Genomic DNA, 18,313 nt, shown 5'->3' on the forward strand with positions numbered 1-18,313 from the left:
CTCGGCGACAGCGCTCTGCTGCTGCATTAAGCAATGGCACGGGTTTAGACCAGATCTAGACAGTAGAAGGGCACAAACTGGACCACAGGAAATTCTGTCTGAACATAAGGAAAAACTTCTTTACGTTGAGGGTGACAGAGCCCTGGAACAGGCTGCCCAGAGAGGTGGTGGAGTCTCCTTCTCTGCAGATGTTCAAAACCCGCCCAGATGCGTTCCTGTCCAACCTGCTCTAGGTGACCCTGCTTTTGCATGTGGGCTGGACTAGATGATCTCCAGAGGTCCCATCCAACCCCTATCATTCTGTGATGCTGTGAGAGTTTAGCCTGCTCTGTGCTGGAGATGAGCTCCGGGATGGAGCAGGCCTCTTCTGGGCATCTCTCTGATGGTTAGATGGTTACAGAAATGCTGGCTCTGCAGTCTTTTTTGGAAGGTGTTCTGCTGTGCCTATAGCAGGAGGACTGCGTGCCATCGTTTTCAGATAATCCTTCCCAGTCCAGCCAGTCCTTAGCCCAAAACGTACCTACAAGTGTTCAGGTACCTGGAGTAAACCCAGCTTGGGTTTGGTTTGGGCTCCGTGTGCCCTCTGCCGGGAGGCACCACTGAGTCAGAGCCTGCAGAGTTTTTTTTCTTAACCCAGCACAGCCCCTTTTAGAGCTAAAATTCATTTCTACTAACGCAGCACCCTTCTCCCTGCCAAGAGAGTGAGCCTCCAGCTGGAGCGCCCCGCAGCCGTCGCACAGAAACTCCTCCCGGGGCCGGGGACTTTCTGCAGGCACCGCGCCGTCCCCTGTGCTGGTGGGACCCACTGTCCCCGCCTGGTACATACAGCTAAGGAGACAAGAGATTTTATTGTGTTTTATTTAGTAAAATGTTAAAATAAATAAATACAAATTGATCAGATGCTCTGTACCCCCTCCCCCTCCCACCCCCCCAACTTTAATTTGCTAAAATCTAAACACATTTGTACCAAAACTGAAAACCACAAGGGACTTGAAGGCAGCAAAGAGACTGCAGATCACTATGAGCATCAAGGCTAAAAAAAATAGAGATATTTAAAAAACCCAAACCAGCTCACGAGTCGGTGTTCTTAAGATGTGATTCTGTGACAACAGAGCAGTACCGGTCAGAAAGGGCATTTTACACCAGGGCCTGCGAGGACGGGAGACTGGCGGGGAGAGGGGCAGCACAGGCGGGTGGCTCCGGCTCACGGAGGGCAGAGAGCTGTGGCTTCACCGTGGGGAAACCCAGCCGGGAGAGAAGCTGCCACTGTCCCCTCGCAGCGCTGGGCCCATGGACGTGGGGGGCTGCACTGCCAGAACCGGGGGTTGTTCAGCAAAAGCACCTGGTGAAAAGTCGGGCGGGCCGAGGAGGGACCGGAGCTCGGACACGGCGCCCTGCAGTGTCAGCTCCTGGTCCGACCCCAAGCCAGGAGTCCCTTTTTACAGCTTGGTCTCGGTGAAACGCGGTGGGTGCGAAGGGACAGGACGAAGCACAGCACACAGGCGGGTGGTGGCATCAACAAGTCCGCTGAGATGGTGCCTGCATGATTGCAGGAACGCGAAGCTGTGATGGAGGCCTGAGTGTTTTCTCTACCCCGGCAGAGCTGCCTTCACAACCTGCCTGCCCTCGGCTGCGGACGACACGGTGGGTGCTTGCAGATTAGAGCCAGTCAGCCCCCAAAAGATGGAAGTACCACATGGGAAGCCACACCACCGCTGCACCGGGCCCTCCCAGGCAAGCTGCCGCTCTGCACCACGGGCTCCGCTGTTGTTAACACTGCGAAGTTGTTTCCTTCCCGCGCAGGAGCCTGAACAGGTTGGCAGTAGCCATCTTCCTCCCGGTTACCTTGCTTAACGTAGTTTGCAACAGCACCCCCGTTTTTTGCTCCTGTGGGACTATGAGAGGTGGCCACGGTGCCTCTGCCAGCGTAAAAGGGTGCCTGGGGGGGCCCGGCAGCTGTAAGTAGTCCGTGGGGCATAACCGCCTCTTGGCTCTGGTTGCATGGGGCTGCCGGGAAGCTGCCCCAGCCTCAGGGGCTTATGCAGTAGCAAAAACCCTCCTTAAGGAGGGTCTTGGCTGCCTGTCATGTAGGGCATCAGGAATGACTCAGAGACAACGTACCTTCTGGAAGGGAGAGCTGGTGGGTAAGATGCTACTTCTGGCTCTAGAGTCAATCAGTGTTTTGATGCCAGTGATAGTTAAAGGGAAAAAACGTATGAGACTATGATTAGAAATTACACATTAGCCCAGAACAAGCAGAAACAAGCAGCCTCCTGCCGCACCCAGCATGGAGCGCGACTGTACCTCCTCCTTCAGCAGTGCCCGCAACCCACGGAAAACAGCTCGTGCAGTGCCAGAGCTGCCGGTACCCGCTTTACCGAGGGGAATGCGAGGCACAGAGGGATTCTCCCTTTCTTTTTTAAATAAGTGTCCTGCCCCGCTCAATTTCAGCATGCCCGGCCTGATAGATCTGGATAGATCTGGATCTGACAGGTCTGTGCTTGCACGGACACAGCGTCGCCCCAGTGCTGCTGCAGCCTCAACCCTCAGCACTGGGGATCCACAATCACGGGTGGCCGCTGAACACAGCCCTGGGAGCTCCGTGCCGGACCGGCATAAGCCACTGCCTCCCTCCCGACCTCAGCTACACCCCCGCCCCCCCCGGCCATTCTGGTTGCTCACTAAGAAAAGTGCTTTCTGGAAGCTCAGAGGCAACTATACTTCACATCTTTTCCGACAACACAGATAAAAGAAGGCAGGCAACAAAAGAGCAGGAATTGGTCGAGGTGTACATTTCCCAGTGTAAATTCAGGAAAAAGAAAAAAGATGCAAATTCCCTGGGTGGTGAAAAGTCTGCTGAGCGCCAGCAGACCGATATTGCTCATGGCTCGCGGCGGCCGCCTTTCTGCGCCACCTCTCTGCCCAGGACAGACCGAGCCAAGCTTACAAGGCTTTTGAGTTCCCCGGGCGCTCCCAATAGTAAACATGCCCTTAAGTACTTCTTCCTTCCTAGACATGGACTGGGATGAGCTTCTCTGTCTGAAGCATTTGACACCTGCTGGGACACTACAGAGTGAAGAAGAACAGACACTGAGAGCTTACTACCCTGCTAACACACTCCAGCCAGGAGCGCCGTTCTCCCAGGAAGGTGCCCCAGGGGCTGCTGCTTAATGTAGCCCTGCTGCAGGCCCTCAGCGCGGCTCTCCAGGCTCAGCTCCTCAAGGGTTACGTTAAAATTACCACATGCCCCTGTCTAGCTGCTCTGCTGAACTGCCTTTTTATATGTGCCCCTAAATAAACCAGATCCTCAGAAAACAGGGAGGCATTACTGCACAGAGGGGTTTTGGCACAGAACTACCAGATGTGATGGCCCAGAGAACAGGAACCTTGCACAGATACTCCAAGAGACAGCCGAGAATTACCTGACTCTCAGGTCCTGCCCGGCATCATCTCCTCTGCTCACTCAGGACCCAGGACCTCTGGAAGGTGACACTGGTTTCAACTAGGCTGATCGTGACACTCGAACTAGGAAGGTGCAAACCACACTGGCGAGCTGAACCTTTGGCTAGTCCCAGGAACATTGCTAGCCAGGGGATTTTTTAATTAATTCAGTCCACATGAGGACAGGCTCTGGCTGCCCCAAGGTCTGCCTGATCTGCCTTGTCCCATGTTGTACCACAGAAGTCAAACAAGGCTCCGGTCAGGGTGGGATGACTTGGCAGTAGAAGCAGAGCTAGGGGTGATTTAGTGCCCACTTTTGTCCCCATCTGCAGCTGAGAAACTCTTCCACCACACTTTGGAACAGAGATCAACCCAAGTCAGAAATCGTGGTGGGATAAAGAGCCTTTTTGTTCTCATCTTTCCATTGTACTTTCAAACCCTGTACCTGCAGGGATACTTGTCTCCTCACAATGGAGCCCTATTTCGCCCCTGGATTTTTCCTACCCTCGCTTTCCCTTCTTCTCATCTCTTTCCATTTCTTTTCTCTGCTCTGCTTTGCCCCACGTAGTCTTGCTTTCTTTTGCTCCTCCTGCTTGCTTTCTTCCATTCCCCTGTCTCCAGCCCTTCTCCCTGCCCTTGCTTCTCTGAACAGGCCTCTGTCCTTTCCCTCATCCCTGCAGCAGCCAGCTCTGGCCAGGGACGATGAGAAGCCCTGGCCTGACTGTTCTCACGCGACAGACTCCAGCGCAGCCATTCGCACAGCACCAGCGCTCCTGGCGAGCCTGTTTTCCATTCGCTCCTGGGGTACTTCAGTAATACTGACAGGGGCTACAGACAGACCCTCACACAGGTAAGGTCTTGGTTTTCTGAAACAAGCCCACATCTTAAATTGACCTCTAGGAGAGGCGTTTTGTCTTTTCATGGGTCTATAATTACCAAGCTTACCAGTGCATGGTATAAATAATTTTCTTTATTGGCAAGTTTCAACTATGTGCTCAGCCTGTACAAGACACAATGATGCAGAAAGTTCTTGTCCCAGATAAGAGATAAACACGGGGGAAATGGGAGCTAAAGGACAGAGAGTGTCATATTTTTCAAGTATTACATTCCATTCTGTAGGCGTTACAAACAGGACTGAGGCTTAAGGAAGGATCTGAGTAAGACGGCAATAACCTGGAGACAAGATGTCTGCAGCTCTTGTGTTTTCCTGATCCCACCTGATTTTTAGGGCTTTCCCTGGCCCAAGTCTGACCACTGAAAACGAGGATCCAACAGCGTGTTGCTGCGAGGCTCCCTCACGTGCCCTCAGAGACCAGTACCTAGCTGCCTGTTGGAAAGGTTCTTTGAAGACCTTTTGCATTCTGAATGCCAGAAACTACAGAATCCACACGGTGCTTGGGAATGGCCTTCGCTGAGGTAGTTTGTTGGCCAGGCAAGCCTAAGTGCCAAATGAATTAGCTGCACGACAAAACATCTTCCTCTTTCTCCAGGTTCCTGACTCTTCTGAAGAGTTTCTACACACTTGTCAGAGAACTCTCTGCAGTAACCCAGCAAGGCTGAACTTGCCCTGGATCTTCAGAATCCCAAAGGAGGACAAATGGAGGTGAAGAAGGGTCAAAACAGTTCATAAAAGACACAACAAATTCTACCCAAAAGGGCATGGTCCACAAGGAATTGTAATATCGGTATTTCAGTGGTCATCTGAGCAGCTCACCGAGAGAGGCCCTCAGTAAAAGAGTGAATTTTGGTTTGACGTCTGGATATGATATTTTAAAAAACATGTTTCATTAAAAAACATGTATTCATCATTAGTGCTTCAGAAGCAAAGAGGACAGGGTGCAACCCAGCTGGGGAAAAAGAAGAAAGAGAAAAATATGTGCACTGCAAATTCACAAGTATTTTCCACTGTATCCACATGGGAAGGAAATTTCAGAGTTTACTCCCTCTATTGTAGGCTGCCACTGCTTGGTGGGGCTAAGAGGGAGATTTCACTCTGGGTCCTCCTGAATGCTGATCATGCTGCTTTTCAGGGCTGCCTCTGCAACGGTACAGGGAAGAAAATGATTTGAAGCCAAAGAGGTCAGAATTAGGGTTCACATTTCTAGACAGCTGGAATACAGATGTGCTTTCTTAAGCCTGGTCAACTAGGAAGGATAAAATACAATATTGGTTTTTTCTACCAACAACAAACCCAACAGATCTGCCCATAAAATTATCACCTCTTTAATTTCTAGTTTAGCGGCTTTTAATTCATATCCCCGCCGACAGAAACTTGCCAGCAACAGAGAACAAAGTCCTTGTTTTGCTCATGCAAACCATTAGTTCATCCCACCAACATGGTAACTCCCGGCTAATGACGTCTTTGAAGAACCATCCATGCTAGTCACCCTGCCTGCCAATCAGCCCCAGCAGTACCACCTTTACCATGTTTCTGCTAAAACCACTGCTGGCACTAAACGTAGATAATGAGAATACTAACGAGAATGCTAATTCTTCTAGCCAGGTCACATGCTAGCTTTCCCACTCAGACCACAACACCCCTTTCCAGCTGTTTAAAGAACAGATTGCAAGGAGAAGGGAAAAAACTGCTCCTGCGATACTTACTCTCTTTCTGAGCAAGGAAGCAGGGTGACTTCTTAAAGCCCTTCGCACTGGGCTGAGAGCCAGGACCGCCTCTGATATGAGCTTCCTCTGTGGTCTCATCTCCTCCTTTATAACAGAGACTTAAAAGCCACTTATTTCCCACCAATGACAAGCAATGACATAAGAATTAGTTAGTATCTTGATGGCGGTTTGGAAATACAAAAGGCCAGTCATTATGACAGCTTCCCAAAGAGCAGAAGTTTTACTACAAACTCACTCTAAAGTATTATATGTGGAAAAATCCCAAACAATGCAAACCCAAGTCAAGCTTGAGTTTTAAATTTCAGAGAGTTTCAATTTCTTCCTTGAGTGGAACCCCTTAGAGCCGCTAGAAAAAAACCCCACATTTTCCTCTGTATTTAGCAAATGACAATTCACCTTCCACCCTACTGTTGCTAATTGGGCAGTGATAACGCCAATTTACTTTTGTCTATGTATCAGCGTCATTGCCAGTGTCAGTGCAGCCTTGGGAATGCTCCTTGCCTATTGATGGATACTGCTGCAAAACCAGGAGGGAAAGCATCCAAACCGGATCAGCAAGAGAGAGAAGACTACCTAGCAGCATCAAAAAGTCTAACTGAAGATCATTTCTCTGCCAGGTAATGATTAACTAAAGGCATCCTTTTACAGTCTGGAACACAAATGCTGTAACAAAAGGGACAAAAAAGTCTATACTTATCTACTCGGATTCCGGAGAGGAGCAGATGCCTCAGAAAAGCAATAATAGCTTTTTTAACATCTGGGTGGTTAACTGTGCTCAAATTTAAATGTGGCTACCAGTGAATTTCACTTCCGTCCCCTCCCAAATTGGCAAAGAAAACAGAAGGACGATTGAGTCTTCAGGCATAGCTTGCTATCCCCAAATAGTGCAGTGCTTCCAAGAGAGCTCAGAAGATAACACCAGCAATAAGAACATGAGAACTACGAAGACTCAGTGCACCTATTCCTAAAGATTGCGTCTTACCAGGAATGTACTCAGTGCTTCAGAAGATGATGTTAAGAATTACCCAAGCGGCCAACTAGAGAACAAACCCAACTAGAGAACAAACTCAAAGAGAGTTTCTCCTGAGTATCTGGCCGTTAGTTGCTGGCTCATATTCTAAAAAAAGAAGTCTCGTGTTCAGTTTGTTTTTTCTCTTCATCCCTTGAAATACATAGTCCTTTGTTTAAATGCTACGGGTTGCTGGCCCAGTGCTGCCCTATGGTAATGACCCCCACTGGTAACTGGGTTGATGCAAGGACATTTTTAGTTTGATCAGTTTTGACGTCATCTGCCCAGCTGTCTCCCTGCCACTTGTGCTAACTTATCCTCCCAGCTCTGCTAGTTCAGAACAAAACTCAAACATCAAAAGACAGAGTCTAGGTTATCACAGGTTCAGCTGAGAAGTGCACAGAAGAGTCACTTTCCCAGCTACAGACAAATGTGAGAACTCGGGATACCAGTTCTGAGCTCAGAGCTGAAAATAGTGCACGCTCCTACAGAAGGAATAAAAGTCTTTAAAGGGCAGAAGGGCAACCTGAAGGAGAGCGAAGAAAACAGCTCCAAGAATCCCACAGAAGCATACTTGGCTGCGGCAGCAAAGAGACCCTCTCAGGCTATGTAGTGTCTGGAGTATTCACTCATTCTTGCTCAGAAATACATCCTTGAAATCCAAAGCTTTTCTGTCTTCCACTAGAAACAGTTGAGCAGGTCTGCCTCGCCACCCAACGCATGCTCCCAAGGGCACCACACCAGGGACTCTGCCTCACGTTGTCTGTGTAGTGGCTCAACTCTGCTCCCACTGGAAGTAAAGGGAGTTTTCCCAGTACTTCCAGTGGAAATGGGGTTTGCCCAAATGTTTATACGCAGTAGTGAAACTAGGCAGCTCTGGGACACAACCCGAAGAGACCAGAATCAGCAATCTCAACTGTGACAGACCCCACAATAAAAGGAAGCATAAGGCAAGCCTTGCTCTCTAGAGCCAAAAGATTATACATGAGATGAACTTCTTAAACAAGAGGATGTAACAGAAGGCGATTTTTAGTCCAACCAACTCACTGTCTTTCATTCTCAAGCTCTAATCAGTCCATATCACAAAACTATAAAAGCCTTAAACAAGCATGCTGCCAATTGCTTTTCTCTGGGCTACAAACATATGAAAGCATGGGGGAGATACGGTAACGGCAGAGACAAGCCTGGCAGATCCCCCAGGTGGGGCGAGATCCAGCACTGTGGGATTTGATTCTCTTAGAGTTTAGCCAGTAGCACGTATTGTATAATCTACGGAAACTGTCCCATTGGATTTTAAAACACAAACACAGCAGACAGAATGTCATCATAAATAAGCAAAGTCTGTGTTAAAAAATTCTAAGTACACAGCATTTTCTCCAGTTCTGACACCTTTTTAATAGAAATCACTTGTTTAGGAAACAAATAGCACTTTTGTAATTTTTTTTTTTTACAATGTTTCTTACCTTGATCTTATTTTAAGTAACACTAGGAAGACCTCAATATCTTTTATTTTCCTTTTTAATTTAAAAAAGTTGGTTTTTTCCCCCAGATACAAAGATTTTGCCCTTGCATAAAAAAACAGTGCCCAAAACGATGACACAAGGACTCACAAAGACTCACTGTATCTCACTGACACTATTACTTCTAATCTATACCATGCAAGGTCCCATCTACCTCTTTAATTAGACTGTCAGCCTGAAAAACAGCTTTTCTATTCCTTATTTAGTTCTTGTTACCAAAAGAAGAGAAAGGAAGTGAAAGAAAAGGACATTTCTCTGTTCAGTTCACACATCTGGGTCATGTGTTACTTTGTTCAGGATACCTTTGTTGTTTATAAATATAGAAAAGGGTTGGAATCTCATTTTCAAGTAATCAATGCACATTTTCTCTTGGGACACCTCCGTCCAATGCTCCAAGCTGACCCTGGATTCTGGCCCTCTGTTTTCCCGTTCCCAACGTAGGCTTTCTGGATGAGTGTGAGGACCCAAACAATTCTGCAAAGCATGTCTGGTGTTTAATGTGAAGAAATAGGATTAACCCAAAGCTGTTGGGACAGTAGATCCTCAGCCTGTACATGTGCTGGTTACTCAGTGAAAAGTCCATCTCCTTTCCTTTTGTACATCTCCTGTCTAAACAATAGTAAATACTGCTTATTTGATAGACTCGTCCCTTCTGGGCACTGGGATTTGATAATTTATATTTCTGTTTTTTTGGTTTAATAGTACTGAGAGTTTAGAAACAGGAAAAGCCCACAGGCTCTTTGGACTTGTTTTTGTTTTTCCCTAGCTAAACAAACTGTTCTGCAAATAAGGATTTGAAACCTGCTCTCCTCCCTCATCCCTGCTCCTCACCCCAAACAAAAATAAAACAAACCTATAGTGGCTGTGGAGGCTGCTGCAGGCACACACTGGTGTAAAATATAGAGAGAGTAAATATATTATTTCACTTGGCATGGTGCTGGCAAAGAACCCCCAGCTGGCACTATTCATGTAACATGATCCAAACTTTGCATGTACACACAGAATAAGAAGGATCAATTGGCAAACTCCGGTGCCGCCTGGCACAAGCATCTTCACGCTCTCTCTGGAACCAAAGAACTAAAGAATTCTGCACTTTCCAGAAGAAATCCGGTTTTGCTTTTCTAGAGTTTCATTATTTTGCTCTTCCTCCTTGCCGCCACCTCCCTTGGCGCCTTCTTAACTTCACTGTGTTATTTAGTCTCATCGCTCTTGTTACAGTTCACCATGCAGCTCTGGGAAGGGGAGGGGGCTAAGGTGGAGGTGGCAGCATTAGTATTGTTAGTGGAGTCCATGCCATTGGAGATGGCTACTGAATTGACTTCAGAGTTTATGGGTTTTGAAAGGTCGATGCCTTGGATGAGGCGGATCAGCTGTTTTACCTTCTCCAAGGAGCTGTGCATCTCCTTCTGTTTTGCAAGGATGGTATTCTTCATTTCCATGCATTTCTGCAGCAAAACAGAAAAGCAGTAACAAGTTCAAGCTTATGAATGAAAGAAGGTAAGAGAAGGAATATGATGTTCATAGATCTAAATGTAAGTATGCAGAAAAGACTGCAGCTACAATTTCACTTTCCCAGCCTAGACGAAAAAGTGTCTCAGGGCTGTTTCGCAGAATTCTTATTTGCAGGCTGAGGAATTAAATTGCCAGTACATAGCTGTCACCTGGTATGGCCCCCTTTCATCCCAAGGTGTTTTGCAAATCCACACAGACAGCTCCATCCTTTTGTGTTCCTTTTGAAGGGAAACCTCCATGTATATGTTCTTATTATTTTTCTATTAGTATTGCACTGCTGAAATTTCTTTAGCTCAGATCTGCAAACTCAGGCATCCTACTGCAGCTGACTGCTGACAGTGTGTGTGCATGCCGCTAATGGGATACAGCCTTTGCTTTCACATACATTTTAGCAGGAACATCACTTCCTCCTCTCAAGAAATAAAGGGGCACTTGAAAAGAAAAACAAGCCCTTCTTCACTTGAAAATCTTATTTTGTGGCCACTTCTTTCACTTAGAAGCGGTAGTAACCTAGACAGCTCATCAGTTAAGAGTCATGGTAAGATAACTTTAAAAAAAAGTGATGTTTCAAGGGCGAAAAACTGCTTATATCTGTATTTGAAACTCTCAAAAAGGAGGAGATGGTAGCTATGTCCGTAACATTCAGGTTCTTACATGAAGATGGCAACCTTCCTACATTTTTTAAACCTTTTATCCACGCTGATCTCCAGACACTGTTGGTTTCAGCTTTACTATTTTCATGTGCAGCTCATGGCATCATAAGAATGCCGCAAAATTTAGACTATTTTGTGTCTTATTAGGACAGTTCCATTGAAAGTGTAAGCAATGACTTGATCATAGAAAATAAACCATTCTCCTTACCTACTGTCAATCCCTCATATTAAGGGCTTGCATCACTGGGAAACAGTGTTAGTGCTCTAGTGCTGCTCAGGTTATGCCCAGCTACTGCTAACCAGAAGATGACAGCCTCAAGAACTGATAACCAGCACCTCTCACCACTTCTTTGCTCACAATTGTTTTATTTGTATTGGCAGCATTTAGGGGTCTTTAAACATGGGGAACTTACTTTTGTTCTAATAGGTAAAGACAGGCAGGTCAAAAAGCATCTGTATTTAAAAAGAAAAGTTTGTACTTATGTATCCAGCCTTACAGATGCTACCGCATAAGAGATTTCAGTATTTTTCATTCTGTGATCGTGACTAGGGCTATGCTAACTGAGGGGCTCAAACTTTACGCTGGCTATCGAAGAGCCTGATTTGCATATTAAGCTAAGAAGAGAGAGCAAATTAACAGGTATGCTCCAATTACTGTGATAAACTAAGGTGGAAACTACAGCTTCTGATTAGAAGTATGACATTGTTTAATTAGTGTGATGCAGAGGCATGCACAGTGTCCCGCTGCTGACTGCCAAGGCAACATGCCAAAAGCCCTAGAGCCAGCCATGAGTAAATGGTCACTTTCACATTAGGAAGGTCTGGAAAGTGCACCAAGACTGTAACTCTTATTACACACAGAGGCCAAACTATTCATATTTAAGTGAGCCACTGGAGAATTTGACTTAATCCACTGCCCACAGAAAATAATGCTCTGGGTCATGTTTGTCACCTACGGATATTATAGTCACTGCACATCTACAATACACAGTCAGCACGGATCATGTATAAGTGACTCAATCTAAGTATATGTTGCCTGTATTTCATTCCTGCTCCCCAAAGTCCTAGAAAAGCAAAGGAAAGCGCTCACTCAATTCTCAGTTAATCCAGTGGAAGACAGGTCTAGCACATGGACTCGTTCTCCAGTTTTCTCTCTGCGTTCTGGCAACAGAACACAGGTGCAAAGCTATTTAGAAGGGCAATACTCACCGTTATAGAATTGCTGAGCTGTTTGACCTTCTGCTCTAGTTGTTCTCTTTCCTGTTTTAAATCTGAACTCCATTTAAGTAGTTTCTGTTTTTCCTCTTCTTTTGCTACAAAACAGAATATTAATCGAATATTTAAAATGTTCCTGTTACAACAGTGGACAGAGGGTCTAAAATGGTTCTTTTAAAGAATGTAATTGTGTTTAAAGTCAATTCAACAACTTGTGTACTAAATCACAAGCAAAATTTCACCGGCATACACAAGCATCACCGAAGGCTTAACATTTAGACAGCTATTTCCACTGGACTAGCGATTAAGGTTCCTTCCCTTTAATTTCCTTTTGTAAAGGAAGTACCATTCTATCCCATTCCCAAAATAACATCTTCCATTGTTAAAAGTGAAACGGAAGTGTTGTTCCCCATTTTCCTACCTGCTTTATATGCAATATATGAATGAACAATTGCTAAGGTTCCTGGCCATGGGATTGCTTCTTCCTTCTTTAGCATCTGAAAGCAAAGCGTTTAGAGATTTAGCTGTTATACAATCTACCTCTAGGTAAGCAAAAAGGAGAGACAGAAAGAGGGGAAGACTGAGGGTTTTCTTTTATGACTGTCATTAGTCTCAGTCCTGTTAACATGAAGCTTCACAGACCTGTTCTGAGATTTAACAGAGGGAATTATTCACAACTGTATTGTGACTCCCACAAAGCAGGCCTGTTTCTTACAAATGTCAGCATTTTCTCAAATTCCCTCCATAGCCACAAATAAACTCTACTAATGAAACTGAACAACTTAAAAGAGCAATGAAAGGGTAATATATCTGAACTCAAACTTGCCAGGAGACATAAACATTATTTCATGGTTCAGACAAATTGCTGATCTTAGTTGTTCTGGGAGAAAACTTTTCATGGCACGGAGCAGTCTCCACACCTGACATTCAAACATCATGCTTCCTGGCTAGTAAAATATGAAACCGTCTTATCTCCCCTTCTTATCAGAATCATCTTAATAGAACTGTCAAACCCTCTTTATAAGGGTAAGCACCATTTTGTCTTTCAGATCCTTCCTACATATTCCTTCCTAAAAAACTTTATTTTGAGAGGAAAGAGATGTATTGTGTCTCTTGAATAAGTGAATCAGAGGGGTGTCTCAGAAGGGCTCGGTCACTTTACAGTGAAGTATCTCAGAATTTTCCCCCTTAATTTTGTGGGAAACTATCACAGAAATATGAAGAGGGATAAAGTGAGAGTAGGCTAGAGCCCACTCTCTAGGACTAGGGAAGTGGTAACACCCCCTCCTCACTTGCAACTACTGACCACGTCATTTGAGTTTTGCATTTTCATTCTTCCGAACAGCATATTCTGAACAGGCTGTTTTCTTATGTTACCATCTGGCTAACCGAAGGTCACGTGGGCGACCAAGCAATATGCTAAATCAGACAGAACGCTAACAGCTTCAGTCTGCTGGTTATCAGCAATCCTTTGCAACTTCTGGAGTTCCATGTAAGGGTTAGGAATACAATAGTTTACTTCTTTGTCTTGTAATCTCAATGCAATTATAAAAAAAAATATTAACATATCATCTGTTCACTTCAATTGTGTACTTTCAGAAAGGGATCTGGAAGGAAGAAGAACCAAACTGTTCACCTATTCTTGTTATACTGATGCTGGATGATATTATTAAAGAGATCACTGAAGACAACCTCTCTGATATTTGATTTACATGAGCAAACAGGGGCTTATATTTGCTCTATCTATTGAGGTAGGCTTGTGCAAATGTTTTATTTATTTGTTCAGAAGAATATACTAATAACTTCTGAAGAAATAACAAGCTTAAGATGAACAGGAAAACTTCTATGGGTCATAGAGAACCTTTCCCAAAAGTTTGTGTGCTTTGGCCCAGAAAATAAGTAAAAGGACCCCAAATCTGGAAGCAAGACTTAACAGTTTTGTATTTGCACGCATCCCAACAGAGATAATTTGATCAAATTCACACAAGCCCTATTACAGATCAAATAGATTTGTTCAGTGTCAGACTGTCTTGAGCTAAGTCAGCCAAGTGATCTGGTTATTTTCTTTAATGCGGAAAAATCTTTACAGTGCATTGTATATAACTCTCCCTGTCTGTCAAACAATACCTGGTCTTGACATTTGGGACAGATCCACATGCCCTTGGGAATGGTTTTCAGAGGCGGGTCCAGACAGTCCAGGTGATAAACACGTGAACATGTGTCACACATCAGCAACTGCCCGCTTTTTCTGCAAACACTGCAAAAATCCTCATGGATATCGCCCTATAAAATTGAGGGGAAGGGGTGTGGGTGAGAAAAAGAGAGAGAGAAGGCAAAAAGTGAACTTTGACCTTTGACATCTACATCCTAGTTGAATGCAAAGTTACAGCACAAACTAAAGGGTTCCAAATGGCCAAACCCCTTTTAGGACGTGAAACAGGAAAACCAGGCAGGATGTCAGAAACACTGACATCTGTTCTCCCAAGCACTCCCTCTGTTCTCCCAAGGCAAAATGTTACAGCAAACACTTCTTACGATAGCTTCCCTTAACAATTGCTACCCCATACCCTGTCTTCTTTAAGATTCCCCCTTTACCCTGCTTTTTTTTTTTTTGCCTAAAGAGACGAGCTACCCACTTTCTTAACCCTTCTCATTTCTGGATGTAAGCACAACTCCACTTCGGGAATGCTGATGAGGCCGTCTCTTGCCAGTAACAGTATGTAAGAAAGCCCATTTGAGCGACTTAAAAGAACACTGTCAAATATTCAGGTCACCCTTAAAAATGAAACTGGAAGGAAAAGGTGTTGTGTTTGTAAATGAAAAAGAACAGAATGAATTATGTTCTGAGACAATTCTTTTTACTTCACTTAGGCTAACTCAAATTGCACTAAAAAAGCTGTGACTCAAAATCTTCTCATTCTCTATAGAGTGGCTTGTTTCATCACTAACACAGGCTGAGAGCCAGGATGAGGGAATACCAAGAGAGATTTTCTAACTAAGGGGTTTTTTAAAAGAAAGAATTGAAACCATTACTGTCAGTGTCTCCTAAGAAATCACCATCAGAGGGAATTTTTTTCTACAGCCCTTAACTTCCCAGAAAGGTAGGTCCGATTTTTGTCACTTTTTCTTCTCTCTCTCTCCTCCTGTTACTCCCATCTCATGCTTGGGGTGGTGGTGGTGTTTCTGTTTGGTTTTCTTTGGGATTTGGGTATTTGAGCAAAGAGGCATGAAAGAAAGACAGAGCATCCGCAGAAGAATAGAGTGGCACCACAGCCCTTTCTTCTCACCGCCTATGGGCTGTCCTAGCAACTTGACATATTCAAGGTCCCACCTGGAGTCTGAAATAGGCACTTCTCACCAACTTCAGTCAAAGTTTCACACACATCAGATCTGCAAGACTGCGATTTTAAGATGTGTGTGTTGAGTCAAACTGCACGTATACGCTCCCCCTGTACGAAGTATCAACGTGTGCAAGGTTTCATTTTGACCCATACAGTCTTTTCACGTGTGTGAATAAGTTCTATCAATTTGGGGGGATAGCAGACTTGGCCGTGCACTCACACATTAAGTTGCCAGGCAAGAAAAATGACACTAATCTCTACTATGGATAAAATATTAAACATATTAGAAGAATGACACACAAGCAATCTGCTCAGGTTTCTACTCCCCATCTCTATTGCTGATGAGGCCTTTCTTTGAAGGGAAGGCTATTCTTCTCTTAATTCCCAAGGTTAGTACTGATGTCATGTTTTGCAAAGGATCAATCTTTAGTGAATTTACAGTGCCATGTTTTGGTTCCGTAAGTCCCAGGGATCATTGAGAGCTGGGTTATGGTATTATTTCATCCTTCAACACCAAAGAGCTCCTCAATGTTAAGTGAAGAGTTAAATGAGTGACATTTCATGCCTCTTGTGAAGTGATCTGTGTAACCAGGCTGGGAAGAACTTCTTTTCCTCTGTCATGCATGCTGCGAGTACAAGGAAAAGAAGGCAGGCAGGAGATATCATATAAGCTAAAACAAAATCCTCTGTAACCTAAGGAAAAATCAAAGAGGGAAATTCTCATCTTTTAGAAGAAAACTCTCATTCTAGAGAATTATGTATGTTAGGGTGCTTTGGTTGCCACAGACTACACGATGAAACTTGGCAACTGGCTCCGGTGCAAAAGTATTGGTGTGTTGAAAACCAAACCTTTTTTATCTAATACCCTGTAGAAGGAGACCTACACAAAAGACACATGTAGTTGCTTCTTGAGGGGGAGACATTTAGAAATTTAGACCCAGAACCTTCTAAACTCAACTGACCGCTGCAAAACCTGAAGTGACACAGCTGGTCAGTGTGCAGTGCGGCTGAACGCATTGAGATGACAACACAGATGCACAAAATCCACAGTCCTATTTTTGGTAATGCAAATTCAGGGCATCTCCTCAGAATTAATAACCAGCCTCACCAAAATCTCAGCCACTGTTTGATTCCAAAGAAATGTCCCAGGTTTTATGGGCAGTTAAGGAATACGTGCATAAAGGGGGTCTGGATTTAATGTTGTGACGTGCACCCCGCTGATCTCAGCTTCTGGACCAGCTTCTGGACCTGAAGGCTACAGGCAGCCAAATTAGGCTAAAGCAGAGCTCACTGAGGCTGCTCTAACACATGCTACAGGCTGAAAACACTGAAGAATAATTTCAGAACAGAGACCATAAGAGGTGATTTAATGTCACTTTTTGCTCTACTTCCTCTGCACCAAGAGACCAGGAAAATAAATGAGAGCTTTTTGGACAGCTAACAGTTTTCTTTATTTTTATAAAGTATCTAGAGCAGCAGGGCCTAGCTTTAGGCAACAGAACTGAATAATACAGTATCAAATCAGAAGTATATGTAGTTTGTGTGTTTGAATGTGTAATATCTATACTTATATGTACATTTCACTGGAACAACACGGGAAACTAAATACGCTGCAACAGGAATTGTTCATGACCATAAAAATACAGACGATTGTAATGTATGATGTAAGTGAATGAAGTTATCAGAAGCAATAATAATTCTGGCATTTCCTAACCGTTACAGGCCTGCCCTTGCAATTTGAATGGTCACTAATGCTCCTCTCAATTGAAACGTTGTTTTCACTGAAGTTTACTAATATAAGGCATTTTTTCAAGACCACAGTCTTGAACCATCACTAGAATAGAGATTTTTGCACTATTCTTACTGCTGAGTAATTGACCATCAAAGGCAATTGCCATCTTCCAGATGAACATGCCACTACTGACTCAGGGAGAATCACACATAACCAAGCGGTTCACAGCCAATTGCTGAATAGAAAAAAGGAAAGAAAAAAAAAAAAAGATTTGTTTTACTCAATCCTGCCTAGTGCATTACTCCCTTCCTTTTCCCAGGTTTAATTCCTACTTTCTACCCCTCCATCCTTATCACCAATCCCATCTCAAGTTCCCACTTCATCTTCCTTTCAAACTTTTTGGACAGCTAACAGTTTATTTTTATAAAGTATCTAGAGCAGCAGGGCCTGGCTTTAGGCAACAGAACTGAGTAATACAGTATCAAATCAGAAGTATACGTCATTCAGAGAATGACAACTCGGGAGAAAAGCAAGAAGGCCATTCTGGGTCATGGTGCCTAGTGCCAAGTGCTCAGCCTGATTTGTAATTTTCACAGATTCACTAAGGACAAAGATTACTCAAGTGTTAAATATCAAATTTCCATTCTAAAGCCTATAGGAATTAGACCTTCTCAGCAAATTAATGCAAAAATACTTTAAAGATGGGCAAAACTGCAGTTTTCTTCTATATCTGTCTGAGGAACTGCTCAATTGTTTTAACTGAGACTTCTGAAATAGCCTTTTACTTAGGCACGCATTTGTCATGTTTTCATTTTTAAGTTCCCAAAAGCTGGAGGCTGTAACTACAGACAACATTTTCTGTCCCATCTAGAATAAAGAGACCTTCCTATATTCATATCATCTGCTAACAGTGTACGACTGTTGTCATTGTCAAATGTATAAATGGGGGAAACCGAATCACAAAAAAGGGATGTGACTGCACAACTTCTACAGCAATTTTAGAAGAACAAATTAACAGAACACTACCTTCCAGCCCATGATGGCAATGGGAAACCACTCCTCTCTTTATGATTAGCAAGTAAGAATTACAACATGTTAATGACAGAAGAACAGATCTCACATTTACTTCCTTCCCAATATTTTGCTGTCTCTGAAGGTTCAAATTTTGTTTAATAATCTTTTAATTAAAAAAATATTTTTATGAGCACTTTGAAATATATTTTCTGCTTTTACATGTATTTCATTTTATATGGAATTCAATACCA

General features: G+C 44.0%; 1 protein-coding gene across 10 annotated transcripts in view; it reads right to left on the minus strand.

Moving 5' to 3' along the window:
* Nucleotides 1-948: 948 nt before the first annotated feature.
* The window catches only part of PHF21A (PHD finger protein 21A), a 141,404-nt gene continuing 124,039 nt past the window's right edge, over nucleotides 949-18,313 (minus strand). For all 10 annotated transcript variants that reach the window (XM_063331866.1, XM_063331860.1, XM_063331867.1 and 7 more), the window contains 4 exons: nucleotides 14,103-14,258; nucleotides 12,397-12,472; nucleotides 11,970-12,073; nucleotides 949-10,040 (listed from right to left, as the gene is read on the minus strand). In XM_063331866.1, coding sequence (XP_063187936.1) covers nucleotides 9,786-10,040; nucleotides 11,970-12,073; nucleotides 12,397-12,472; nucleotides 14,103-14,258 — 591 coding nt within the window. In that variant the 3' untranslated portion in view covers nucleotides 949-9,785. The remainder of the gene's footprint in view (nucleotides 10,041-11,969; nucleotides 12,074-12,396; nucleotides 12,473-14,102; nucleotides 14,259-18,313) is intronic.

This window comes from Chroicocephalus ridibundus, chromosome 4, assembly GCF_963924245.1.
Source record: "Chroicocephalus ridibundus chromosome 4, bChrRid1.1, whole genome shotgun sequence".
Classification (NCBI taxonomy): Eukaryota; Metazoa; Chordata; class Aves; order Charadriiformes; family Laridae; genus Chroicocephalus; species Chroicocephalus ridibundus.